Below are 27,309 nucleotides of genomic sequence, written 5' to 3'. Positions count from 1 at the left end.
TGTCATGAGACACATGGATTTCAAAAATTCTCTCGTGACCCTGTTTTAATTTGTTTTTAGTTTTCATTAAAATTTAAATACAAAACAATGGGAAATAGCTAAAAGCCCAAACGATTTTGATTTATTTACAATTCATGCCCTTACTAGCTCCACCCATAAACCCGACTCATCTAAAATTCGGATCCTAAATCCCTAAATCGTAACACAACTTCCCCACTTTCTTCATTTCACGATCTCTGAACATTTTGTTCTTCACTCATCAATTCCACCAGCGAAAATGACATCTAAACTAAGATTCACCAAGAAAAAGAAAGAATCTCCACCAAAGAAGAAAAAAAAATCCTCACCGATAAAGAAGAAGGAGGTTGAACCGGCTAAGAAGGAGATGACTTTGTCCACGGGAAAGAAGAAACAGGGTAGATCGTCTTCAGCAGAGGAACACGAAGCAGACGACGGCGGGTCGTCGTCTCAACCCACGAAGCGGCCGCGTCTTACTTCAACCCGTAACCCTAAAAATCTTCAACCTAATCCGGCTGCTGCCTCTGCTTCTCCTACTCAACCTGACAATGAGGAGACACCCTTAGGACCACCAGCCACATCAGAAGATCCTCCACCAATGAAGAGACAAAATCCGTCACACCAACAAGATCCTCCAGATGCATCTATTTCCCGGTCTTCCACGAAGGGCGGGACACCTTATTCGGAACAAGAAGACAATGAGGAAATGGGATCGCATGGTGAGCCTCCCAGATCACGAGAACCTAATGCTACAGAAGAGCAAATAATGGTAAGAAATCATTTTGAAGTCAGTTTTTGTAATATGTTAGAACGTAGATATATTGTATGTAGATGTACTAGTAAACCTAGTAGTACTTAAAGATAAGTGTGACTTGTACAAATGAAGAAGTTTAAATTGTTTTACTAATACAATATGAAATGAAATGTAAAATTGTATAACTGGTACAACTTCTTAAAAATTTAACTAACTAGAACATGACAATTTTACTCGTTTTATTAATACAACTGTAATATGTAAAACAAGTATCACTCATACATCTTGTAATTATCTAACTAGTGAAACTTGTACAACTGTTATTTGTATAACTAGTATTAATCGTACAACTAGAACCTATCTAATAAGTAATATTTGTACAACTATTATATGTATAACTTGTAGAACATATGTAACTAGTATAACTCGTACAACTGTCCTACGTTTACTTGTATAACTCGTACAACTATAACATATGTAGCTACAAGTAAAACAAATCTAAGTAGTATAACTTGTACTACTGTTTTTTGTATTACTTGTATAACTCGTACCACTTAAACAAATTTAAGTATACAACTTGTAATACTCGTACAAGTACGACTGTAGCAGAACTTGTGTATTACTAGTATAACTCGTATATGTATAACTTGTGTTACTCATACAACTAGAAGTTGTGTAACCAATATAACTTGTATTACCAGCACAACTCCTTAGTTTTCAGTTGTATTAATGTTTTTTATTGTGTAGGTAAAGGAGATGGCTGGAGGAGCAATCAAACCACGCAAGTTTTACTTCAAACCAGCTGAATATGGGAAACCCTGTAAGCTCTCCTCAAGGTGTCATCAAACGAAGTTCATCAAGTTGATTGACAATTTTCATGCAACCGAGAAGAAGTGGTTTTACGCGCACCCACAGTTCAAGCATATTATCCATATGGAGTGCTCCTCAAGGAGAAAGGTGATGGGATTGTGGATGTTACTGATTCGCACCATAAAAGTCGACAAGAAGAGACAGGCTTGGTTTGTGGTAAATGGGGTTCCCATTCGTTACTCCATCAGAGAACATGGTCTCATATCAGGACTATACTGCCACACATATCCAGAAAACTATGAGAGCATTGGGAGTTTGAAGTTTGCTAAGAAGTACTTTCAGCAACCACCAAAGAAGAAGGGTGACGATCCTCCTGAACTAAAAGTGACTGCAGCTGATGTCCTAAAGAAGCTAAAGAAGATGAAATATGATGGTAGTCATGAACGGTTGAGGATGGCTGTGCTTTATTTCTTGGCCACAGTCATTTTTCAAAGATCAAGGTATGGAACCCCTATAGACCATTTTCTTCTCCGAATGGTTAATGATCTTCGGGTGTGCCATACGTTTCCATGGGGGCGTTACACCTTTGATGACTCCTTGAAGGAGATAAAGCATATGGTGAAGCATTTTCGAGGAAAGATCCCAACTGTAAAGGCTTCTTGGACATTTCCTGGGTTTATCAACCCACTGGAGGTAATAATTGTTAACTGAATGGCATATAACATGTATAATTTGTTACTAATATGTTAGTTTAAAATGGTGTGCAGATATTGGCATTTGAAAGTATACAAGTGCTGAAGGAAAATTTTAGAGAAGATGTTGAAGAATTTGATGATAGCTGTCCAAGAATGTGCAAGTCGAGATTCCTAGCGAATGGGTCGTCAGGATATGCGTTGAGCGAGATATATGAGAAGCTCGGAGAAACAAAGGTGATACACTTGAAGTGAATTTCTGTGTCATTTTTTCAAGTCTTCATATTTTTACATTAATGTGTGATATTTTGGTTAATTTTTCAGGAAATTTCTAATATTTTGAAACCAACTGGAAGCAAGTCAGATCTATCAGTTGAGATCTTTGATGATGGGTTATGGGATGATGTTGAGCTGGGAGATGATGGGGATATAGATGACCCAATTGTTGATGGTTGGAACAAGATTATTATCCATGACCAAGTAAAAATTCTTTGGGAGGATCTGTACAAGATGGATGTCAAAACTCGAAAGATAGAACACGAGCCTGAGAGGATTTGTGAAGAACTTGAGGGTCTGAGGGTGTGTGAGGAAACTGAGGCAGGATGTGAGAGTTTGGAAACAAGAGTTGCTCAGTTGGAAGCAAGCATGAAGGTGAGAGATGACATAATTTGTCAGTTGGAAGCAAGAATAAAGAGTATGGAAGATGACCGCAACCCGAGGGACAGATTTGGGAACATGGAAGACTTGTTTGATCATGATCGTTTTGACACTGGTGGAGGCCAAGAAAATGGTATAAATTATGATTTAAATCATTAGAGTCTGTTTTTAAGACAAATGATTAACCTTTATATATTTTTATTTTAGATGATAATGATAAAGATGCCACAAAGGAGGGTGAGACTGAAACCGAGCAAATGGCAGAAGATGATGCTGATAAGGAGGCCACGAAGGATGGAGAGAATGAGCCTGAGAAAGAAAGTAAGGTTGATGCTGATAAGGAGGCCACAAAGGAGGGTGATAATGAACTCGAGGAGATGGCAGAAGATGATGCTGATAAGGAGGCCACAGAGGATGGAGAAAATGAGCATGAGAAAGATAGCCATGTTGATGCTGATAAGGAGGCCACAAAAGAAGGTGAGAATGAACCCGAGCAGATGGCAGAAGATGATACTGATAAGGAGGCCACGAAGGAGGTTGAGAATGACCCTGAGCACGCACTGCAAGGTAATGTATTTTATCATAATTTTTATTGTAACTTAGCTGTGATTTGATTTTAATATATTTTGCAGAGGATCTTGAAGTGATGGTGGCGGCTGCAGAGAAGTTTGAGAAAGAAGTTGTGGAGAAGAAAGCTGCAGAGAAAGAAGTTGTGCAGAAGAAAGCTTGGGAGAAAGAATCTACGGATGAAAAGGATGGAGATGCTGAAGAAGATTCACCGAAGAAGACGAAGAGGGTGCCAAAGCCTTCTCGTATGAAGCAGTCTCCATACTATGTGTTTCTTGTATTTGGAACATATAGCTTTATGTTGCTTTTGGATGTCGGTGTTGCTTTTGCCAAACATAAGACTTGTGTTGCTATTGTGAAACTTAAGACTTGGTGTTACTTTTGTGAAACATAGAACTTGTGTGTTTCTGATTTAGTAGTGAACTTTTGTTTGTCATACTGTTGTTGAACTTGTTTGAACTTGACAAATTATTGGTATAACTAATACTACCGAGTAAACTATGGCAAAATTTCTCTAACGGATACAACTGGTACAACTAAATAACAAAAGGTACAACTATTGTTCTTAAAATGTGTTGCACATTTAAAACGTGATAATCAGCTAAAACATAATAAGGTTATTAACAAGTAGTCGTACCAGTATTTTAGTTGTACAATCCAATACATAGTTGTACCAGGTTTTGAGTTGTACAAGTTTGTTCATAGTTGTATTTTGGTAGAGAATTTGAATTGTCTAGTTGTACCACAGTTAAAATATATATACCTTAGTTGTACAACCTTTTAATTCTTAAATGCATTGAACCACATACAAATTAACCATTAATTTTGTTAAAATATATTTTGTGTATGTTTTCCAAAAATATAGTGAACAAACTAGTAAACAAACCTTTAAAGAATAAGGTAGATCATTCAAACTTATGTGATTGTGTAATAATTGAATTTTTTTTTTGGTAAAACTTCAAAAAATTAGAATGGACCACTCTTAGGGCACTCCAACTTATATATTCTATTGTTATTTAATTATTGAAAGCCAAATGGAGTTTTAAAATGTCGGTGTACCAGTTGTACCAGTATTTCCTTCCTCGTGTATATAATGTAGTTGTACTAATTGTACTAGTATTACATCATATAGTTATACTAGTTGTACCAGTACGACAACACATAAACATGATTGTTATGTTATATGAAATTTTACCAGTTGTACCTGTCGTACCTAACAGAAACAACACATTACATAAGTTCCACAACACTTAAATAAGTTCCACAATACATAAATAAGTTCCATAACACATAAGTAAGACTCACAACATATAAGCAAGTTCCATAACACATAAGTTAGAGTCATTCATCATTTCCTTCGTTGTCACCTCTCTCGTCACCACTTCCTTCGCTGTCACTTCCCTCATTGCTGCTTTCTTCGTAATCGATGTCATCGTTGTCGTTGTCGTTGTCATCTTTGTCACTGCTGTCACCAAGCCACTCCGAGAATGGTGCATACTTTTTCTTTCTCTTCCTTCGATATTCTCCCGCAGATGGGAATCTAGTAGTTTGTAATCTTCCTTTTTTTTTCTCCACATACGGCGGGAACACAACCTGAGATTGTATTTCCTCAGGAACTTGCCAGGATGAATGATGAGGCACTGGATATATTGTCCTACAATATGCCAATGTCCACTGCTCCATCCAATAATACTTAGAACAATAATTTTCAACCAACTGCTCTAGCGTATCATCTGTTGTAGTTCTGCAATACTTCATGATCGCAGCAAGCGCATGCACACAAGGATACCGGTCAATTTCAAAATGTCGACAGTCACATGTTTTGTTGATCAAATCAACCAAATAACCTTTCCCATCCGTACCAGTAACATTGTACTGACGTTCAAATGTGTTTAGCACCTCCACGTGAAGTGTTCTTGCAATCAGACAGTTCTCATGCAATTCAACATGCACACGTGGGACAAATAGCTGCCTCTATGGAACCCCTATAGAAATTTGTCGGTATCTATTAAACCATTCTATAATCTTCCTCACGATCTCATCAATCATTGGCAGCAGTGCATAATTCCTTTGTTCCTTGAAAACACCATTCATAGATTCAGCAGTGTTGGTTGTATCTATGTTGTACCTTGCTCCTGGAAATTGACATCTTGCCCATTTGCTCTCATGCACACTCTCATCAAGATACTCAGCGGCCTGAGGATACCTTCTTCTGAAATCAATATATTTTCTTTTAAACTCTTTTTCTGTGTAAATACCAGCAATTTTTTTGAACTCATGGACAACCACATCTTTCCTAACATGGCTGCATGCTCCTTTCACATTATTAGCCAAGTGATATATGCAATATCCATGGATCGCCAATGGGTAGACCTCGTGTACTGTCTTGATGATGCTTTGGTTTCTATCAGTGCAGAATACAAGTTGGGGATCATCTGGTATCAAGGTTTTCAATGTAGTCAAAAACCAACTCCAACTTGCATTTTTTTCACCATCTACTACAGCAAAAGCGAGGGGATAATGATGATGATCTGGATCTTGAGCAGTGGCAATAAGAAGCACTCCTTTATACACACCTTTCAGATGAGTTCCATCCATAATTATCACTTTCCGCATGGAATTAAATCCTTCAATGCAAGCTCCGAGCGCGAATAACACATACTTAAACTGGTTCTTCTCATCCACTACTAAGCGGGTGACAGTACGAGGATTCAACATTTCCAACATGTACAAGTAAGACGGCAGTCTAGCAAAGCTCTCTGTTGGGTTCCCACGCAGATCGTTGATAGCTTTGTATTTTCCTCTCCAAGCCGTAGCATATGAAACCCTAACACCCAATTTGTTCTCAACCAAATCTATGAGATCCTTTGGTGCTGGAGTCTTGTATTTTCCTGGATAATCAGCTTGCAACACAGATGCGACCAAGCTTGGTGTGCCTCTTTTCCCCTTCTTGGTTGCACTTTCCTCTATCCTAACGCAAGTATGCATCTTCCGATACGTCTTTATAGTGAAAAAATCCGAGTTTTTCAGCTTTGCAGCTCGTAAATACCATTTGCAACCAACCCCACAACACTTTAATACGTAAAGTCGAGGCATCGACTTCACTATATCAACCTCAAAACAATTCTTATGCACAGCTTTGTCCACTAAATCTCTCACTTCATGCTTAGTTTCAAATTCTTGGTGCAAAGCCATGTCAATACCGTCATCCCACTCGAAATGTACAACTGGTGTTTCAGCTGGTGTAACAACTACCAACTTCTCCATATCATCTCTTTCAGTACCCACGTCATCGCCTTTCTCATTCTCATCCTCTTGAATATGAGGAATAGTCGTCAACTCCTTAAGACCAACCATATCATCATTTGCTCTTGCATCACTAATAATTTCCTCATCCCTAGAAAACATCTCGTTACTTTGGTTTTGTGAGACATATTCTATGAGCTCCACGTGCAAGACAGTACGCCTCTGATTTTTTTCGACTTCCAATAAATATCCTAAAACATCTTCATCATCGAAGATGTAACATGGCCTCTTATCATCCATTCCAAATGGAAAGTAACTCAGCTGAATCTTGGACGAAGCTACATCAATCTTCATTTTCCTGCATACTCTATCAACCAACTGAGAGTAAGTCACCTCCTCATCACTTCTCATCGTAAACACTAAAGTAGAAATATGTCGGTCTTTCCGCTTCCATCGAACTTCATCTCCCACATCTGAATAACTACCCCCTTGATCAAAATATATCACCACGCGTCTGTTGTTATCCATAGTTACCTGAAAAAGTATAATAAACAACATCACCACTTAGTAGTTGTTCCGGTTATTCTAGTTATACACGTAGCAGTGATGACATTTGTACTAGTTGTACCAGTATCATATTGTATATGTGACTAATAGTTGTTCGTGTTTAACTAGTCGTATAGTTCTTATGAACAATCACAGTAACATTAGTTGTACCAGTTATACCATATTATATAAACAATTTTCCTTCCACAATTTCATGATTATAATTAGATTTACATTATATTCAATTTCAAATCACTTTTACTACTGTAATGTCTTTGGTTCAAACATGATTCAACGTACTGTATCTAATTTGAGAGAGAGAGAGAGAGAGAGAGAGAGAGAGAGGAGAGAGACAAAACATTACCCAAGTTCATCTATGGAGGAAGATACACGATTTGTTGTGGATGTTTATGTTGTTCTTCGTCCAATCTCTCAAAAGAGATATTGTTTGGTGTAGAATTGAAGTGAAGAATTGAAGTGAGGAAGAATGGTGGTTGTTTTGTTAATTGAAGAGAGGAAGAAGAAGGGTGGGTCCCGTGTAAGGAGGAGAGAGAGGAAGGACAAATCGTGTGGCTCATTTTGTTTTCATTCAATGGTGTAAATCATCCATTCATTAAGGCCCTTATAGTAATTTTCTTTCATTGGAGTCATGCCAAAGATGTTAGGTTGTAAGAGAATATAAAAAGTGGGTTATGTCCTATAAGAGAATAATGTCCCAATAACACTATAATTTTTAATACATAATCTCTGGGGAAATAGCAAGAGCAAAGCCTGTGAGTCTATGACTGTCTTACTAGTCGTGTCCTATATTGTGGTTTAGCGTTAAGTGGGCTTGGGGAGATATGCAACCCGGATTCAAAAACACTCCACTCCACTTCACCTTATGGCCACATGAATATAAATCCATACTTTAGGCTTCATTTGAATATCAAGAGAAAAGTTTATCCATGTACTGCACCTCATTTTCAAGATTAATTGAACCCTTCCAAAAATCTAGGATATTCTTAGATTAATTAAAAAAATATGTAGAAGAAACACATTCAGAACGACAAAAACAATCCCACATAACTAAAATTTCTCATTGGTAGAAGATGAGACGGCAATGAACTTAATTTCTTTCAGCAGTTAAGCAGAAATTGACCAAAAATAATAAGCCTGAACTGAAGCTCATAAAGTTAAAATCTTTCTTTCCTAATTTTACTTCTGGCACTTGTAAAAAGGAGTCTCAAGTTTTGAATAAAATATCAAGATACTAATCACACCACTTACAAAGAGAAACAAAAAACTTTTTTGAGCAAACATTCATTGATTAAAGGGAGAATGTTATTGTGTGGTGCAGAGACAGAAATACAATACAAGGCTGATTTAGCAAGTGAATTAGTATCAACATTAGCTAAGCATGGATTGTAATGAAAATAAATAGAGTCTAAAGAGTGAAACATGATCCTAATATCATGACGCACACCCTATAGAGCTACATCTTGTCCTTGAGTCTTCAAAAGTGAAACAAGATTCTTGGAGTACGAGTACACGAGAAGGTTCCGTACTTGAGAATATACTTCAACAACGAGTGCAGCCTTAACCGCCAAAGAAAGAACAAAGCGCAGGTGTGAGGAAGAGGTTTATGCGATGAAATCGTCAGAGTCACGAAGTTGCCATCCGATTCCATAGTTTCCTGAAGCTGGATCCCAAGCTGCATCTGAGAAGGAAGACCAAGTATATGAATTGGCAGCTTCTAATTTAACTAGAGGAACAACATACTATGGTAGGGAAGGGTTTGTGACAGTAGTCTGAGCCGCCTTCCAAGCTCGAGCAACCTGAATCTCCTTCAGGACCGTATTGTCCTCTGAGAACTCTCTGTTTTCAAACAGAAGCTTGTTTCTATTTGTCCACATAATCCAGTGGGAGCGAGATCATCTTGCGACATTTTTCGAGGAGATCATAAACATACTCTATCCCAATATTAGTTGGTTTGAAAAGACATGGAACAAGGTCCCAAACTTTCGTGGCGAAGAGACAGAGCTGGAGGACATGGAGTTCAGATTCTCGAGCTCCACAACGCTTACAGATGGGCGCTACAGATAAACCTCTGCTTTCCAAAACAGAGCTAACAGGGAGGCTCTGCTATTTGCCTTCCAGAAAAAAATGTTTCATCTTTGGGGATGTCTCCACTTGTCAAAGTTTGGCGATGACATATATGGACTTGGTGGTGTATACTCCTGAAGCATTTGGTAACCAAACCCTTTCATCAGGCATGTTGATAGAACAAGGAATGAGCTTGCAGATGCGATCTTCATACTGAGGGAGGTTGTTACGGATTATAGCAGTATCCTAGTCTTTTGTCTCAGGGAAAATGAGGTCTCTTACTTTCCATGCTTGGTTATCGGCTGTCGGAGGTCCTATTGGAGTCATCGGCTCTTCAGTTGACAGCCATGGTTCCATTTATAGATTGACGATCGAACCAGAGCCAATTACCCATTTTAGTCCTTTGACTAAAAGGTTCCGACCCAGTAGGATTACTCGCAACCGTGGGAGGCATCAGACGATGCTGTTGAGGCCAGAAGGGTTGAGCTGAGATAGTATTTCCCCAGTAGAGTCCTAGCTAGTGGAGTTGATGGTTCCATTAAAATTCTTCAAGCGATCTTAGCTAGCATAGCGTCGTTGAATTGAGTGATTTCTCCAAGGCAAGCCCTCCCGAGTTCTTTGGCAAGGTGAGATTTTCCCATGAAACCCAACACATTTTCTACCAGAACCTCGTGAGAACCGACTGAAGTTGCTTGTAGAGTGACATTGGTAACTTGAAGCAGAACATTGAGTAAGTCGGCATAGCGGCTAGTACCGCCTTTAAGAATACCATCTTTCTGACGCCGAAGAGGTTTCTGGAGGTCCCAATATGGGCATGATGCCTCATTCGATCCACTAGAGGTGCGAAGATATCGTTTCTTCGTCCCAAAATGCTCTGGGAGGCCAATGTACTTGCCATTTCCTCCTTCATTAATAATCCACAACTACTCACGCACGGGTATTTTGGTGTCTCATGGGGTCTTGGCTGAGAACGTTATAACTGACTTCACCAAGTTGATGAATTGGCCAGAGGCTTCCTCATATTTCCTCAAAACCGAGATCAATCCTACACAACTTTTTTTATCATCCGCAAAGAGTAAGTGGTTAATAGCCGGACTACCATGGGAAACTTTAACTCCGATAACATCTCCTCGTAGCTGAGCCTTCCTACAGAGTTTGGATAACACCTCAGAACAAAGATTGAAGAGGTATGGGCACAGCGGGTCCCCTTACCGGATTCCTCTCGTCGGGTCTTGCACTGCTCCATTGATGAGGTACGAGTAAGAGACATAAGTGACGTAACTCATGATACTAGAGATCCATATGTCATGGAAACCAAAGCATGATATGGTTGTTCGGAGAAAACCCCATTCAATGTGATCGAACGCCTTACTCATGTCAGTCTTAATCGCCATACTGCATCGGACTTTTGCTTCCGAGTGTTGAAGATAGTGAAGAACCTCATGTGTAATTAACACATTGTCAGAGATGGAGCGACCCTTGACGAAAGCTGATTGACGTTCGGATATGAGAACTAGGAGGAGGGGCTGTAGTTGTCGAGTCAGAACCTTCGCTATGATCTTATAATGCGTGTTACATAAAGAAATCGGTCTGTAGTATGCGACCTTCCTCGGACCACTGACCTTCGGAATGAGGCGAACGTGTGTCTCATTTTGTCACGATCTAGAGATCCTGAAGCAAAGAAAGCTTGAACATCTTTGACAAAATCATCGTCTATTATGTCCCAAAAGGAATAGTAAAAGCTTGCCGAGAATCCGTCTGCTCGCGGAGCTTTATCGAGATGGATCGAGAATAGCGTTTCTTGTATTACCAGTGTTGTTGGAGGAGAAGTTAATGTCTGGTTCATCTCTGTAGATACGAGGGGAGAGATTCCTTCCGTAAGTACCAACGAGGAATCTGACATTTGTGTTGAGAAAATATTAGACTAGTAATCGGTGATACAATGCACTATCTCTTTTTATTTGTATACCGCTTTACCATCAAGATTTCGGATGATATAAAACTTGTTAATGACTCTTCTACCCCGAGTCGCAGCATGGAAGAAAGTGGTGTTCCGGTCTCCATTGTTGAGCCACTGAATACGGCTTGGTTGTCTCCAATACAACTCTTCCTCCTTGTAAACTTCTTCCAACACTGCTGTAAGGGAACCAATTATCTCCGGATTTGGAGATGAACTATCTAGGCAGTGCTTTCTCCAGCTCCCTCCGAGTGTTTTGAATCGCTAAGTTGCTTTTTAAGTTTTTTTCTCTCACCTAAAGGATGAGGTTGTGTCTGATTTTGCAGATCTTCTCCAACACCGAAGCCAAGTGGTCAATCTGCCACTACTCATCGACGATTTACCGTATTTCATGCATATGTTTGAGACATGTCAAACCTAAACAAGCCCTTCTTTTTTCTTGAGCGATACGTCAAAATGGACTACAATGGGGCGGTGATCCGAACCTTCAAAACGTAGATACTCACAATGTCCATCTGGAAATGTTCTGACCATGAGACGTTTGCCATTGCCCGATCTAAGCGTGATTGGATGAAGTGACTGTATTTTGTTCCACTCCAAGATAAGTGATTCCCGGAATGTTGAAGATCCCATAAGCTCATCTGAGATACGAAACTTCTGAAAGATAGGAAAGATCCTTCCCAACGAGCAGGACCTCTGGCTTTTTAGAATTGTTGAGGAGGTTGTTGAAGTCTCCCGTCAATAGCCAGGATTCGTCTATTTCCACTCCTAGTTTCGTCAGTTTACTCCAAAATTGGAGCGATCTACTGGGTTGGGCGCCCTATAGATGAAGGAAACGAAGTTGGAAATATCCTGTGCAAAAATTATAGTATCTATAACGTTAGCTGAGGAGTAAAGGATTTCAACCTGAATGTCATCTCTCCAGGAAAGCGAGAGTCCTCCCACTAAGCCGATCGAGGCAACAGTGAAGTGGTTGGAATAGTTTGAAGAGAGCCTCATCTTGATTTTTGGTCTCCATTAGGAACATGGCTTCCAGGAAATTCTCTAACGGAACTTCCTGATTCGCTGGACAGTCAAGGTGCTCCCAATGCCTTGACAATTCCAGCTCACACATGCTAAGGAAGAGATTTTGGAAGGGGATGAAAATCCTCCCCCCTTCTTTGTCACTGCCAAAATTAGTTTGATTGATGGTGGTGATGTCTGCTTCTTTTTTGAAATACCCTTCATGCATGCGGTGATGGCATCCATTAATAGCTTTTGTCTTGGAGAGTTGTTGGTCTTAGTGATTCTTCTTTTCTTTAGGCTGACGTGGACTGCGAGCCATTCTCTTCTTCGGGGGGGGGGGGGGGGGGGGGGGGGGGGGGGTTGACTATTTTATTTTTTCCCTCTACCTTATCCATCAGAGCCAAGTTAAGTTGTTGTTATTCAATGCCAAAATCATCATTTGTGGTATATAACTGGAGAGGTCCTAGTTGTAATGATACATGAACTATGTCCTCATCACTTAGAGTTTAGATAGGGAATCTCTCGCATGGTCCAAGTCTACCAGAAACAAAAACGTTGGAACTCGATGACCGAGTAATGGTATTTAAAATTAAAGGCTGGAAAGTGTCCTCGAAGTATTGGACATTAATTTCCTGAAATTTTCTAGAATCAGAGTTTGAGTCTCCAAGTCCAGGACGAATTGTCTCCTCTGTTTGAATTGATAGCCTTTCTTTAGCAGACACTCGTTCTTCACTTGACTGTATTCCAGTCCGAGGGTCAGACAAAAGAGAAGCTAGTTTGCTTTCCTCTCTAAATTTGTCAGATTGGTAGATGGAGACTAGTTAGACACTGAGGTATCTTCCCTGGCAGGAGAAGAAGGAATTCTTTGCGAATGAATAGATAGTCTTTCTTTTGCAGACACTCTTTCTCCACCAGACTGTGGGCTAACCCGAGGATTTGAGAGGCGAGAGGCCAAGTTAAGGATCTTTGCAGCGCTTGTTACTGAAGACTGGTTTGACCTGGAACTGATTCCTTTGTTTGGAGAGGTTCGGACTCTACAAGAGGGTTCAAGAGCCAATGGACCATCTATTTGGAGTCTTGAAGCTGACGAGTTACTTTCCGCTGCTTCTCTAAAGCTAGGTGTTCGTTGATGAGGTTAGGTTCTTCTAAGAGGTGGAGAGCTGTGGCGTGAGAAACTCTTATGATCGTAGCGTGTTCGTTTTCTTCGAAATCAGAGCTTCTCTGCGATCCATTTCGGGAAGGTGCATACTGAGAGAGAGAGAGAGAGAGAGAGAGAGAGAGAGAGAGAGAGAGAGAGAGAGAGAGAGAGAGAGAGAGAGAGAGAGAGAGAGAGAGAGAGAGAGAGAGATCCGCTATGTTTTCAGCTCCTCTATAGTTTGGCCAACGAGCCCCGTCCCTATGAGAGGACTGCTGGATCCTAGCATGTTTCATATCATCTTGACGTCTTTTATCTTCGTCAATTTTCGTCAAGGTATTTCGTTGAAAGATTCTTAGGTGTCTTCGTTCTTCCTGGTGTTGTCTTGATGGACAGAGATGACAATGACCATCTTCACGAGCTAGTGACTTGCAGAACAAGCAATGTTTTTCTAGCTTTTCATATTCGAGCTCTACTTCAACAACCTCATGAGAAGGTAACTGAATGTCCGTGCGCATGATAAGCGGCTTCAATCCGTTCACTTGAACTCTCAGTCTAGCCTTATCGACTTCCCGATCGTCACTATGACCAAGCACAACACCTATAGCATTGATAGTCACATTTGTTTAGTAGTGTAGAGGAATACCATGAATGTTAATCCAAAAAGGGATTAGAGCAGGAAAGGTATCTGAGATAATTGGTTTCCATCTTTGCAAGATCATCATCCATTTTTAAAGTGAAAAGGGGACTTGGAAAGAATGGATTTGAGCTCATGTTCAGACTCGAACAAACTGGAACAGGGAAGGACCCAAATATATACCGGTTATTCTTCAAACAACATTCTAGTGCTGGAGAAAGACCTCCACTAGAGCTCTTTTTTTTTAATAGAGGGATCGGTGACTCTACCAATAAGAGTAAACCTGTCACGTTTAATGAGATCAGCGATATTGAATTATGGTATTTTCACAAGGGATTTTTGCAAAGGAAGACTCTCATCTTTCCATTTCCCCTTTTCCAACCTCGAGTAGCGGTGCGTTATGACTGAAGTAGGAATTGGTTGCTGGTGTAGATGCATGAAGTAGACAAACTACATTAAGTAGTAAAAGTATTCCAGAGGATTTGTGCGGACTACATAGAAGTAGTAGTGGAATCTAACTTGGTGGAGTGAATCCGAACTTCACAGATATAGCGGTAAAACTAAACTCAAACCGACTCAGAGCAGAGAGGTTAAGTTTAAGCACATGGGAGACCAAAGAACACCGGGGGAGAACCAGATATAGCTTTATCGGCACTGAGGAGCATCATGGTGAGCTTCTCCGCTGCAGGGGAAGCCGGTTACGACGGCTGAGGCGGATCTTCTGCCGAAATCGAAGGTGGAACCCGGTGGGTAATACTCAAAGAGGTTTTTTATCCAATGGACTTTCCCTTAAATGGTAGAAAATTCAAAAATGCAAGACAGAGGTAAGTGGCTTTTAACCAAAAGAGAAAGGTCAACTTCAAATACACCTAAGAAACTAGTAGGCAAGGACCACTCTTGTTGTAACTTTTGCCTAGGAGAGGAAAAAACACTAGGAATGGGGAAAAGTACTCATGAAGAGAAGTAAATAAATTTTTATCACGTAACTTTAAGTTACGTACACACATACAATATACATATACACATACTTCTTCTGTTTTATATTACATATATAACGTTTTAATATTTTCACACATATTAAAAATAAATATTATGTTTTGCATCTAATTTTTATATTTTTTTTCTGAGTGATAATTATCGAGTTAAAAAGAATGAAAATAAAATTTGAAAGTTTGACAAAATAAGCACTTAAAATATATAACAACGTTTAAAACAAAATAAATTATAAACACTCTTAGGCTTTGAATGTCGACTTTTATATATATCTATCTATAAGCTTTTGTTACTATCAGAAGCATCGTAATTGTTCCTCATGTCACCGTTCGGATCCTTATGAATGAATGCATTTTAAGTTACATACACATACATAGGAATGGAACTTTAAGTTACATACACACATACATAGAAATGGGTCTTTGAGTTACATACACACACACGCAGGAATGGATCTTTAAGTTACACATACATATACATAGGATTTTATCTTTCCGTTTTTTTTTTTGATAAAATTTATATTTATCTTTAAATTTTACACATATACATATTCATACACATGCACAGCAACGGATTTTCCGTAATGGAAAGAAAACTAGAAGGAAAAAAAGCAAAATTATACAAAAATAAAAAAGGAAAAAAAAATTAGGGTTGAGGGGATGAATCATCCCTGATAATCGAAGGGTCATGATGTATCACTCAGCGATGCAGAGCCTCTTTCGATATAATTAATTACAGACACGAACGACGCAAAAATATTATAGGGAAAAAAAGATCGCACCTCTTCACCAGTTTGAATGTCTCATCTATTTAAACTGTCTCGAAACTAAGATTACAGCACCACCGCCACAAAATATATAAGAAACCCTCATGGATTCTTCTTCTTCTTCGTCGTTTGCGGCTTTCACAGACCTTCCTTCATCTATTGTGGGTGTAACACGTGAGGAGTACTATGCTTTTCACAAAATAGACAGGAACTTATTCAGTCGTCTTGTCTTTGATCTTAACCGAGACACGTACCAAACGTCTCAAGTGATTGCTTTTCTCTTCTTGCTCGAGCAAATCGAGTACGCTCGAAACTTAACACCGTTTCTCGTCGAATTATCAGACGCATTCATCGATGCGGTGGCTAACGAAGTCGATGTGTGTCTAAGTATCTTACACAACCTAGATTATTCAACGCTCTTCGTTGCGAACAGCGATGATGGTTCGGTTATACCTTTGCTCTTGCGTTTGACTGGAGGCAGGCTTACTCTCAGATACGTCCATCAAAACCGCGAAACTCTCCTCCTTGGTGTGATAAAGAATATGAATGATATCTGCAGCCGAGCTTTTGATGACTTATGCGTGAAGGCAGAGATTTTTAAGGAGCAATTATTGGCGTTAGAGAGGGAGAAAGTTATCCAGGGGATGAGCAATATGAGGTTAAGTGTTCAACAAGAATCCCCTAATAGGTTTAATATTCAACAAAGAACCTCCACTAGGCAGAATGTTCAACAACAAACCCCTATTAGGTTGAGTGTTCCACAAGGAATCCCTAATAGGCAGAGCGTTCAACAAAGAACCCCTACTAGGCAGAGTGTTCAACATCAAAGTCCTATTAGGTCGAGTGTTCAACAAGGAATCCCTTCTAGGCAGAGTGTTCAACATCAAACACCAATTAGGTTTCAACAAGTAACCTCAAGTGTTCAACAAGAAAGGACTCCTCCTGCTCCTACTACACCTCTTCCTGCTGAAGAAGAAACAAACAAGACCGTCACGGAGGAGGTGGAGAGCGAGGAAGTGGTGGTACTGGCGGATGATAGGACCGTTTTTCTGACCTTTTCTAAAGGGTACCCCATTTCGGAGTCAGAAGTTGTGGTTTACTTTACAAGGAGATTTGGGGAAGTGATAGAAGCGATACTGATGCAAGAGGTGGAAGAGAATGAGCAACCGTTGTTTGCGAGGATGGTGTTGAAGATGGAATGTGCATCGAAGATGGACGAGATTGTGGGTCCAGGGAATAAAAGAAAATTCACTATTGATGGCAAACATGTTTGGGCTCGCAAATACGTTCGCAAGAATCCTAGTTCAACTGCTTCTCCCTCATCCTCACATGTGTGACTGTCTTATTTAGTTTTTTTTTTTAATTATAAGTTGGATGTTTTCTCAGACATAAAATGGCAGTTGGTCTTATCATCACATTATAATATATATTTTCATTTGGCGATATATAAACTATTTACTAGTCGTTGTGAATGTGAAACAATATTGAATGTGATAATGTTAAACATTAAAAGTTCATCAACCATAACTCAAAAGAATATTTTTTATCTTGGTTGAAACATTTACAAAATCAAATAAACAACTTGTTAAATAAAATGAAAATATACGTAGTAGCTTCAAAATTATCAGATTGATAAAGTGTTAATATAAGCAGTAAAATGTCAGAAACAATTATTTTCCGTCAAATTCTCATATAACGATTAGAAAGAGTGTACGTAATCATTGTACAAACAATTATATATCCATGAAGCTGGTTGCAACTTTGAACTATGAAATAAGCTATTTTGAGTACCATATTTAGTTAGGCTATGTGCGGAAAGATTAGTAAAATTACTCCTATACAACTGAAATAGTATATTTAAATTTCTGATTCCACATACCAAAAGAATGTTATCGATGGATGTATATTTACATCTTCCACAGATTGAGTCTCTGAGAATTTTGTTTTCACCTTTAAACCTATACAGATATTCCCATACACCGTGATGCGTTGAAACAAAGAGTGTTTTACTTACAGCTTCCGGTCCATCATACGCTTTGGAGACATCAGTTTTAGTGGTCACAGTGCACCAAAAAAAAAAAAAAAGTGGTCACATATAGTTGAGAAATTCTTGTCACATTATCAGTGATCATTTTATTAAAATGGAAGCGGCCTGTGATTCTGAAATAGTCTTATTGAGAAGGGTTTGGAAACGGTTCGCTAGAATTTTTTATATGGTTTATAAAAAACATTATATAATCAATCCAGTAGGGTGATAGTCAGAAAATATGTATTTTGTTTTTCATTTGGGATTATACAAATGTTTATATTAGTGATTTCAATATTCATCTTAAAATAAAGAAGGACTGTATCTTGATCACATCTTTTCCAACAAAATCCCAACAAATATGATAAACCTTGCAGTTAAAACCGTCTTCTCCAAGTGCACATCAGCTCCAATACCATAGACTGCTTCTTCAATCTCAGTTTCATTCACTTCCCTTGTTAGCGAGTCTTTTACAGTAGAAGTTACGGTAGGTGGTCATCTCCTAATTAAGTTGTCATTTGTTTGTGTATAATTTTATTTAAAAAAAAATCTTCTCCACGTATTCTCTCACCTTTGTACATATTCCATTCGTCAGCATTCAGTGCCAAAATTCTGTTTCTCGAATATCTTTCTTTTATACATGCTTAGTTGTTAGAAAACAAGTAAATAAGAAATTTGAAAAGGAAAATAAATATGCAAACAGCTCTCTTGTAGCTCAGTTGGTTAGAGCACCCGTCTAGTAAGCGCGAGGTCTCACTTTAAACTTTCAAGGAAAGCATTATAAACTGCTAACAAATTTTCTTAGATAACATCTCGGTTACAACAGAAATGTAAAATTTTAATACTTTGCTGGGCTGTATAACTCCCAAATAAAGAAATAACTAAAACAAAATAAAAAAAATTCTTAAAAATAGAATCTTAAAAAATTGGGAGTTCTAGTTCCTAATCTTAGGAACAGAAACAGAGGTGGGTATTCATTGTTTCAAATAGGTTTCAATTGACACCACCGGAGAGAGAGAGACTATGGCGGAGGGGCAGTCCCCGGAGAACTCACCGCCGGCACCTCCTCCTCCTTCTCCGTCATCTCCCTCTTCCAACGACCAAATAACATCTCCTCCTCCTACTTCCGGCAGTCAAACAACACCTCCTCCTCCGTCTCCAACTCTAGCTCCTCCACCAGAACAACAAGAACAATCACCTCCTCCACCGGAAAATTCCTCCTCACCGCCACCAACACCGTATGAATCTTCAATCCCCTCCTCGCAATCACAATCTCCACCACCTCCTTCACAATCCCCACCGCAGCAGAGTGACAACAAAGGAAACAACCAAGGAAATGATGGAAGCGGCAATGGAGGAGGCAATAACGCTTCTCCTCCTCCACCACCGTCTAAGACTTCCGAACATAGCTCCCACTCACCACCAAAATCACTGGCGCCGCCTACAAGCAACGGTGGCTCTAACTCGTCAAGTAACGATCGTCCGAACATGGGTGTTGTTATAGGACTTGTGGCTGCAGCTGGACTTTTGTTCCTTGTCATGATATTGTTATGCGTCTGTTGCTTGCGGAAGAAGAAGAAGAAATCAAAGATTGAACAGATGCCGTATTACGGAAGCAATGCTTTCGCTCCAGGCAAAAGTATGTATATTCAAAACCCTGTGACCCTAACTAAACCCCATTAGTTTTTTGTTTGCCAAGAAAAAACATGAAATTTGTTTCCCGAGAAATATTCTCAAATATCACCAAAACATATTTTTATGACAAAACTAATACACAACGGGAAATTTTCAAAATAACATGTCTTAAAGATAAAAAGCAAAAAAAAAATTATTCATATTTAGATTTAGGGTTCATTGATTACAGTTCCGTATTATGGGGGTGGTGATTGGAATTATAATTTTAGAGTTAGAGTAATTTTTTTTATGTATTTTTGTCAAATGAATGCTATTATTGGGTACTATTTTTGTGATCAACTTTTAAAATGTTCTTTTTAAAATTTGCCCAAAAGAATCATATTTTCCGCTATTCTATTTCAATATATGTACAGAGACCCATGAGCCCAACGAAAAAAACACCGTACGAATTCATAAGCTTCAGAATGATTTCTTGTTACACAAGAAACCAGTTGATCAGTTTTTTCCTGCAAGACTCTAGTTCTTATAAATTGTTTTATTTCAAGTCAAATCTCATCTATGTCTTGTCTTAATTATTTTGTTGGGTGGGACTGTAGATGGTGGTGATCAATACTTCAATAATGCCGCTACACAGCAACAACAACATTACAACCAAAATGATAACACTGCCAATCTTCCTCCACCTCCTGGAACAATGGGAACAAACTGGGTAAATTCACCGCCGCCACCACCACCAGGAAACTGGCAGCCAATGCCTTCACCACCAGCACCAGTTTCAGGAGGTGCAAATGCAATCCATAGCAATGAGATGAGCTCGAATTACTCATCAGGTCCATATGCTCCGTCTCTACCACCACCTCACCCTTCAGTGGCTTTGGGATTCAACAAAAGCACATTCACTTATGAGGAGCTAGCAGCCGCGACTCAAGGTTTCTCCAAAGACCATCTATTAGGACAAGGCGGGTTCGGATATGTTCACAAAGGAGTCTTGCCTAATGGTAAAGAGATCGCGGTGAAGAGCCTTAAAGCGGGAAGCGGACAAGGAGACAGAGAGTTCCAAGCAGAGGTTGACATCATCAGCCGTGTCCATCATCGACATCTCGTGTCTCTTGTTGGATATTGCAGTAATTCAGGAGGACAGAGGCTGTTGGTCTATGAGTTTCTTCCTAATGACACACTTGAGTTCCACCTTCATGGTAATTGATGATGAGTTCTTTTTCTTATGTTCTTGAAAAAGGTTATTAATTATATAAAAACTAACTCACTTTTTTTCTTTAAGAAAAGAACTAACTCACTTTGTCACTAAATTAATGGAGTTATAGGGAAAACTGGGACTGTGATGGATTGGCCTACTAGACTCAAGATTGCCTTAGGATCAGCTAAAGGACTTGCTTATCTACATGAAGATTGTGAGTGAATATCGTTTCTTTCTTTGCTTTTCACTAATTTGACTTTAAATCAAATCTCCAAAGTTATAAAATTCATATCTTTTTATCTAATAACTGTGTTAAGGTCATCCTAAAATCATCCATAGAGATATAAAAGCTTCAAACATTCTGCTTGATCTTAACTTCGAAGCCAAGGTATGTTTTAATTATTTAAACTTTTTTGTTTAATATTTCTCCATAACATTCCTTTCAATTAATCTCCAGGTTGCAGATTTTGGGTTGGCTAAGCTCTCTCAAGACAACAACACACATGTGTCGACTCGAGTCATGGGGACTTTCGGATACTTAGCCCCTGAATATGCAGCAAGTGGAAAATTAACAGATAAATCAGATGTTTTCTCTTTTGGAGTTATGCTTCTTGAGCTCATAACCGGACGCAGACCTGTTGATCTAAGTGGTGATATGGAAGACAGTTTGGTCGACTGGGTATATACTTGTACATTCATTTAAACTAAACTCAAACCAAAATGAAACTAAGCAGTTTCATGGTTTGACTAATCTTATTTGGCAGGCAAGACCATTATGCATGGATGCAGTTCACGACGGAGAATATGGAGAATTGGTTGATCCATTTCTTGAGAATCAATACGAGCCTTATGAGATGGCACGCATGGTGGCTTGTGCTGCTGCAGCCGTTAGGCACTCGGGTCGCCGCCGCCCAAAGATGAGTCAGGTAAATAATAAGTTTATATCTTACTATCAAAAATCTACATGTTTACAATTTATTCAAAACACGTCATTTTTAATCCTAGAAAGTCTAGGCGTTAGTTAATCTTAGATCGTTCGGCTAATGCTTACTATAAACTAAATGTTCTGCTTTTTTTTCCGTACTAGATCGTTCGGATATTGGAGGGTGATGCATCTCTGGACGACTTAAACGATGGTGTGAAGCCAGGGCAGGGCTCATACATGGGGTCAAGCGGAGGTGATGGGAGCTCAGACTATGAGACGGGCACATATGGTGCTGAGATGAAGAAATTCCGGAAAGTGACACTAGACAGTCGCGATTACGCGGCAAGTAGCGAGTACGGTGGCACCAGTGAGTACGGGCTTGACCCATCCTCCTCGAGCAGCGAGGAGATGAATATTGGAGGAGGCTCCAACAAAACTACTACTACTTCTACTCGCAGGGTTTAAACCATAAACCAAAACATCCAAATCCGTTAAAACAAATATCTATTGTTTTTTGTCGGAAAATATGACTGTTGGATGTGTTTGTTTGTTGAATGCCAAAAATAAAATAAAAGTCATTATTTCTTAATTTATGTATCTTGTGCTAATATTTTTTAATATAATAAAAGATTGAAAATATTGGTTGTTACAATATTTCCATGCTTGTTTTTGGGAACAATATGTTCATTCAAAATTATCGTTTTACATGTTAAACCTTGATTGATTTATAGAAGAGAGAACTCCATCAACCAGTGACAACAAATGATGTAACTCGATCATGGTATTTGTTACAAATAAGTAAATACACTAAATTTTCATTTAAACTTTTTATTATTTATCAAATATTATATCACATGTGCTTTATAATTTTTTTTTACATTTTTATTAATACAGTTTATATTTTGTTGTAAATATATATTAAAAATTTTATTTTAAAATTAATTGATATTCAACACAGTTTATAACATTTTATCATTCTAATATTTGTTTTGCACAATATATTATTTTGTTACTATTCAAACTTTCATTACATTTATTGTAGACTTTCCTTAACATGTCTTTTTGTACAAAACAATATTTGAACCGTACCACATTATTTATCTACTTTTTTTTTTTTATCAAAGTTTGTCTTATTTATTTAACTTTGTGTTACAACTCAGGTCCCACTACGGTAATTACACAGGACCTAACACAATTTTACCCCCTCCTAACAAAGGACCAAACCAAAGCAAAAAAAACTCCTAAGGCAATTAAAAAATTTAGAGCCAAACCGCAAGAACTGAACTCTCTCCTGGTCCCAAAACTTGTGCACGAGCTAAGGGATCCAACCTCAACCGAATTGTTTGCTTTATCTCTGAAATGATGGCTTCAGGAGGCCGCGCAGTATCAGTATGTATTCTAGAGTTTCTCTCTTTCCAAATCAAATACACGCAAGCTTGATAGATCAACCTCGCAATCAACTTCACATTCCTACCTCTTGCAGGAGCTTTCAGCCATCTCAACCTATCCTCAAACAACTGTGGAGAGCTAAGGTGGAGTCTTGTTGTGAAAAACAACCACACTCGCTCACTGAACTCGCAGTCAAAAAACAAATGATGTCTGCACTCATTATGACCCACGCACAGCACGCAAGATGGTGGTACTATCAATCCCCATCGTAGGAGTCTGTCTCTCGTTACCATCCTATCTCTTGCTGCCACCCAAGATAGAAAAGCATGCTTAGGAATCCTACCCGAGAACCATACCGCATCGTGCCAGAACACCTCCACTGTGTATGGAAATAGGGCTCTCCACGTCTCACTGGTAGAGAACATCCCTGATCCATTCTGCCCATTAATCCTCCATACGTATTGATCATCATCTTCTGAGGCCATAATTGGTGATGACTCAGGCAAATTCTCCCTCAGGAAAGTAATGATCGCATTCCTACTTCTACTCCTCTCAAAGCACCACCCCTCACTCGTTAATGCGTCTGCCACCACCGCATTTAAACTAATACCAGTCACAGCTGGTCCTCTGTCGCCCACCAACTCAATAAGGGGGCTAAGGGAGGTCCAATTATCTAACCAGAAGCTTGCTGTAATCCCCGAGCCAATCTGACAATGAATAAAAGGTCTCGCTTCAGCCCTCAACTTACACAGAGATTTCTAAATCCAACTTCCCCGACTCGATGGTTGCAGCGTCCAGAAGTTCTCTGTACCTACCAAATTTCTTCTGACCCACGATACCCACAAAGACCCTCCCGCCGCAAAGATCAGCCATATTAGCTTCAGACCCAGAACAACATTCCAGTCTGCTAATCTTTTTAACCCCAAGCCGCCTGCTTCCTTTGGAGTACATACCGACTCCCAAGCTATCTTTGCTCCCCTCGCCGAATTGGGCGCTCCGTTCCACAAAAAAGCTCCACACATTCTCTCCAAAATTCTTACACACTCATTGGGGATAATAAACATGGAAGCCCAAAAGGATATTGTTGAGTATATAACAGCTTGGATCAACTGAAATCTTCCAGCGAAAGATAAATGTTTCACCGTCCAAGAATTAAACCTTGCAGCAATTTTGTCCAATAACGGCTGAAAATCAGACCTTGTCATCTTCTTTGGCGACAGCGGGACCCCCAGATATCTAACCGGTAGTGACCCTTGAGCAATCCCCATCTCCTCTGCCATTTCTCTGCACTGGCTTGAAGTACCACCATCTAACAGAAGCTCGGTTTTATTAAGATTGATTCTCAGGCCCGAAACTTGTCTAAATTCCTCCAAAATCTGTAGAATTCCTCTCAAAGACTCTATAGAACCATCAAAGAAGATTAGTACATCATCTGCGAAGCTCAAATGAGTGATCAAAGGCGCTTCACACTCCGGGTGAATCCCAAACCTTCCATTTATAGCTCCTTGGTCCAACATTTTTGACAAAACGTCCATGGCAATGACAAAAAGCAAGGAAGAGATCGGATCGCCTTGCCTCAACCCCCTACGACCAGGAAAGAAACCATGTAGCTCTCCATTAACCGCCACACTATAAGACGGTGTGGTGATACACTCCTTTATCCAAGCAATAAACACCTCAGGCAACTCTATAGTCTTCAGAACCCCCAGGAGGAAGTCCCAACTCAAATTATCATATGCCTTAGTAATGTCTATCTTCAAACAGCCCCTCGTTGTATCCCCTTGGCGATGAAAATCCTTTACTAGCTCAGAGGCCAGCAGAACGTTTTCACATAAAAGACGATCTTGAGCGAATCCCACTTGATTACGTTGCACCACTTCTGAAATACACAACTTGAGTTTCTTCTTCAAAATCCTAGCTATGACTTTGTATATTGTGGAACACAACGAGATTGGTCTGAAAGCTGACAACTGATCCGCTCCTGTCACTTTCGGAATCAGAGATATCGTAGTAGCCGTAAACTGTTTCAACAATCTACCAGACTCAAAGAATTCTCGTACAGCTCCCACAGCGTCAGACCCAACAACCTCCCATGCTTCCCAAAAGAATTCTGCTGCAAACCCATCGGGCCCCGGCGCTTTATTTTTGGGCATAGCTCGAACCGTACCTTTTATCTCCTCCTCTGTTGGAAGAAGAATTAGCTGTCCCACAATCTCCGGAGGACACCTATACCTGATCAATGCTCTCATATCAGCCGCAGACATTATCTCCCGCTCAGCGTCTTCTGATCCCAACAAGTTCTGAAAATAAGCCACAGCCATATCTCTGATTTGCTCCTGATTAAAAATTCTATTACCAGCTCCATCTATCAGACAACGGATCGAATTTCTCAGTTGATGCGCTAACACTGCCTTGTAAAAAAACTTTGTGTTCGCGTCTCCACACGACAACCATCTGATCCGTGCTTTCCTACTGAAAAAAATCTCTTGTGCTGACTCAAAAAACTGCCACTTCTTCCTCGCCACAAACTCCTGCCTGAAAAGAGAATATGTGGGTGAGGTCAGCATTTGCTCCTGAATAACCTTCAACTCTCTTAAAGAATCCCTCGCTTTCTGCTGTATATTACCAAAGCCTTCTCTATTCAACCGCCTACACACCGCTTTAGCCTTCTTTAATCTTTGCCCCAACGAGAACATTCTTGAGCCAATCGGGATTTCCTCCTGCCACGCCAGCAACATTTCTTCCAAAAATCTCGGGTGAGACGATATGAAAGAGAAATACTTGAAGCTACACTTCCTGACCTCTGGCAGAGACGAAAAACTAATGATGGCTGGCGAATGATCTGAATCTCCCGGAGGTTCAAACACAGTCACCGCTTCCGGAAATGTCTCCCTCCAATTTTCATTACAAAGTGCTCGATCCAATTTTCTCAGAATGGGATCTTCTGGTCTTTTATTTGACCAAGAGAAGAAAGTCCCTCTAAACTCCATATCTGCTAGACCGCTCTGATCTAGAAACTCCTGAAATTCTGTCATTCCCCTCACTGGCAAATCATAGGGGTTCACCGAGAAATGCTCTTCAGCTCTCAAAATCTGATTAAAATCTCCAATAACTACTAAAGGTGAAGACGAAACAATGGGGTTACTAGCTATAGTAGCCAGATCATTCCACAGACTTCTCCTCTCCCCTTCAGTATTAAGAGCGTACACAAATGCTACTGTGCAGCTTGTACCCGAATCTGGGTCCAACACTCCGCAAAGTAACAGCTGATCCGTCTTCAAATACACCACTACCGAGATATTAGGACTCCACAGCAGCCACACTCGACCTCCTGCTGCCTGGGAATAATTACTCTCAACCCTCCAACCAGGAGCAATAGCTCCCAGCACACTACAAAAATTTTCCTCCTGTACATGCGTTTCCAGCAACGCCCCAACTGATGAACCCATACCTCGTAACCAACTTCGAACAACTCTCTTCCGACCATCTCCATTCAATCCTCTAATATTCCAACTAAATATCTTCATATATACAACTTTTGGTATTATTGAATCAGAAACCAAACTTCTTATTCGAAGAATTTCCTCGAATAAGATACCTCGACGATGACTTTATTGGTGGCTTTATAGGTGACGCTGTCCCTCCATTCGCCTTCCATAAGGCCGCCTGACGAAGCGATCTCCTATAAGCTTTGGAGTGCTTAGTGATCCATATAGACTTATCTTCATCTCCTTATTCTGAATCCTCCTGAACCTGCTCTCCCCAATCCAACTTCTGATTGACCTCCTCCTGAACCTTATCTTCCTCCTCTCTATCACCCTCCACAGACTTCTTATTTTTTAACCCCCTATCCTGGACTCCTACAAAGCTCACCTCCTGCTCTTTTCTCTCCTGATCCTCCGGCACAACTACCAAGGCCTCCGGAGGGGAACTCAAGGCTCTTGCTTTGGCTCTAGATCTCGATCTTCTACGAGCCCGAGACCTTGACTTTCCTTTCTCCATTACTGGTACTTCAATCTGAGCCTCCTTCTCTTTTTTATCAACCTGATCGACTTTCTTATCTTCGTTCGAGGCTTCAACCAAAGATAAGTCCTCAGCCGCCTTCACAATGCTGATCACCGTCTGTTTTTTCTGAGAGTGCTCCTTCTTCATTAGAGGCTTATGACACCTATTTATTAGATGCCCAAATTTTCCGTAATTTATACACTTTGGGGGTAGACTAGGATACTCCACATTGATTCTGACTGAGTTTCCCTGAGAGTCCCTAACTT

The 27,309-nt window shown here is 39.8% G+C and overlaps 5 protein-coding genes across 5 annotated transcripts; 3 read left to right on the top strand and 2 right to left on the bottom strand.

Annotated features, from left to right (window-relative positions):
* Positions 1-3,934, top strand: LOC106394602 (uncharacterized protein At3g43530-like). Its single transcript, XM_048761182.1, has 6 exons — positions 1-787; positions 1,520-2,275; positions 2,350-2,511; positions 2,599-3,064; positions 3,139-3,498; positions 3,564-3,934. The coding sequence occupies exons 1-6, from the start codon at positions 278-280 to the stop codon at positions 3,890-3,892; spliced, it is 2,583 nt and encodes an 860-aa protein (XP_048617139.1). The 5' UTR covers positions 1-277; the 3' UTR covers positions 3,893-3,934.
* A 634-nt stretch (positions 3,935-4,568) lies between these two features.
* LOC106403089 lies at positions 4,569-12,312 on the bottom strand. The gene is made up of 2 exons (XM_013843941.3): positions 7,655-12,312; positions 4,569-7,278 (listed from the first exon to the last, which is right to left on the bottom strand). The coding sequence occupies exon 2, from the start codon at positions 7,270-7,272 to the stop codon at positions 5,473-5,475; it is 1,800 nt and encodes a 599-aa protein (XP_013699395.1). The 5' UTR covers positions 7,273-7,278; positions 7,655-12,312; the 3' UTR covers positions 4,569-5,472.
* A 3,616-nt stretch (positions 12,313-15,928) lies between these two features.
* LOC106404414 lies at positions 15,929-17,392 on the top strand. Its single transcript, XM_022696583.2, has one exon. It carries the CDS (start codon positions 15,973-15,975, stop codon positions 17,203-17,205), a length of 1,233 nt encoding a protein of 410 aa, XP_022552304.2. The 5' UTR covers positions 15,929-15,972; the 3' UTR covers positions 17,206-17,392.
* Positions 17,393-18,337: 945 nt separating this feature from the next.
* On the top strand, positions 18,338-22,238 carry LOC106405118 (proline-rich receptor-like protein kinase PERK7). The gene is made up of 7 exons (XM_013845717.3): positions 18,338-19,533; positions 20,126-20,725; positions 20,852-20,938; positions 21,042-21,112; positions 21,182-21,403; positions 21,489-21,650; positions 21,812-22,238. Exons 1-7 carry the CDS (start codon positions 18,918-18,920, stop codon positions 22,112-22,114), a joined length of 2,061 nt encoding a protein of 686 aa, XP_013701171.1. The 5' UTR covers positions 18,338-18,917; the 3' UTR covers positions 22,115-22,238.
* A 670-nt stretch (positions 22,239-22,908) lies between these two features.
* LOC125588295 lies at positions 22,909-23,523 on the bottom strand. The gene has a single exon (XM_048759576.1). The coding sequence runs from the start codon at positions 23,521-23,523 to the stop codon at positions 22,909-22,911; it is 615 nt and encodes a 204-aa protein (XP_048615533.1).
* Between the last annotated feature and the right edge of the window lie 3,786 nt (positions 23,524-27,309).

Source organism: Brassica napus, chromosome C6 (assembly GCF_020379485.1).
Source record: "Brassica napus cultivar Da-Ae chromosome C6, Da-Ae, whole genome shotgun sequence".
Classification (NCBI taxonomy): Eukaryota; Viridiplantae; Streptophyta; class Magnoliopsida; order Brassicales; family Brassicaceae; genus Brassica; species Brassica napus.
The sequence above is the reverse complement of the archived record's forward strand: the minus strand, read 5'-3'. Positions and strand labels throughout refer to the sequence as shown.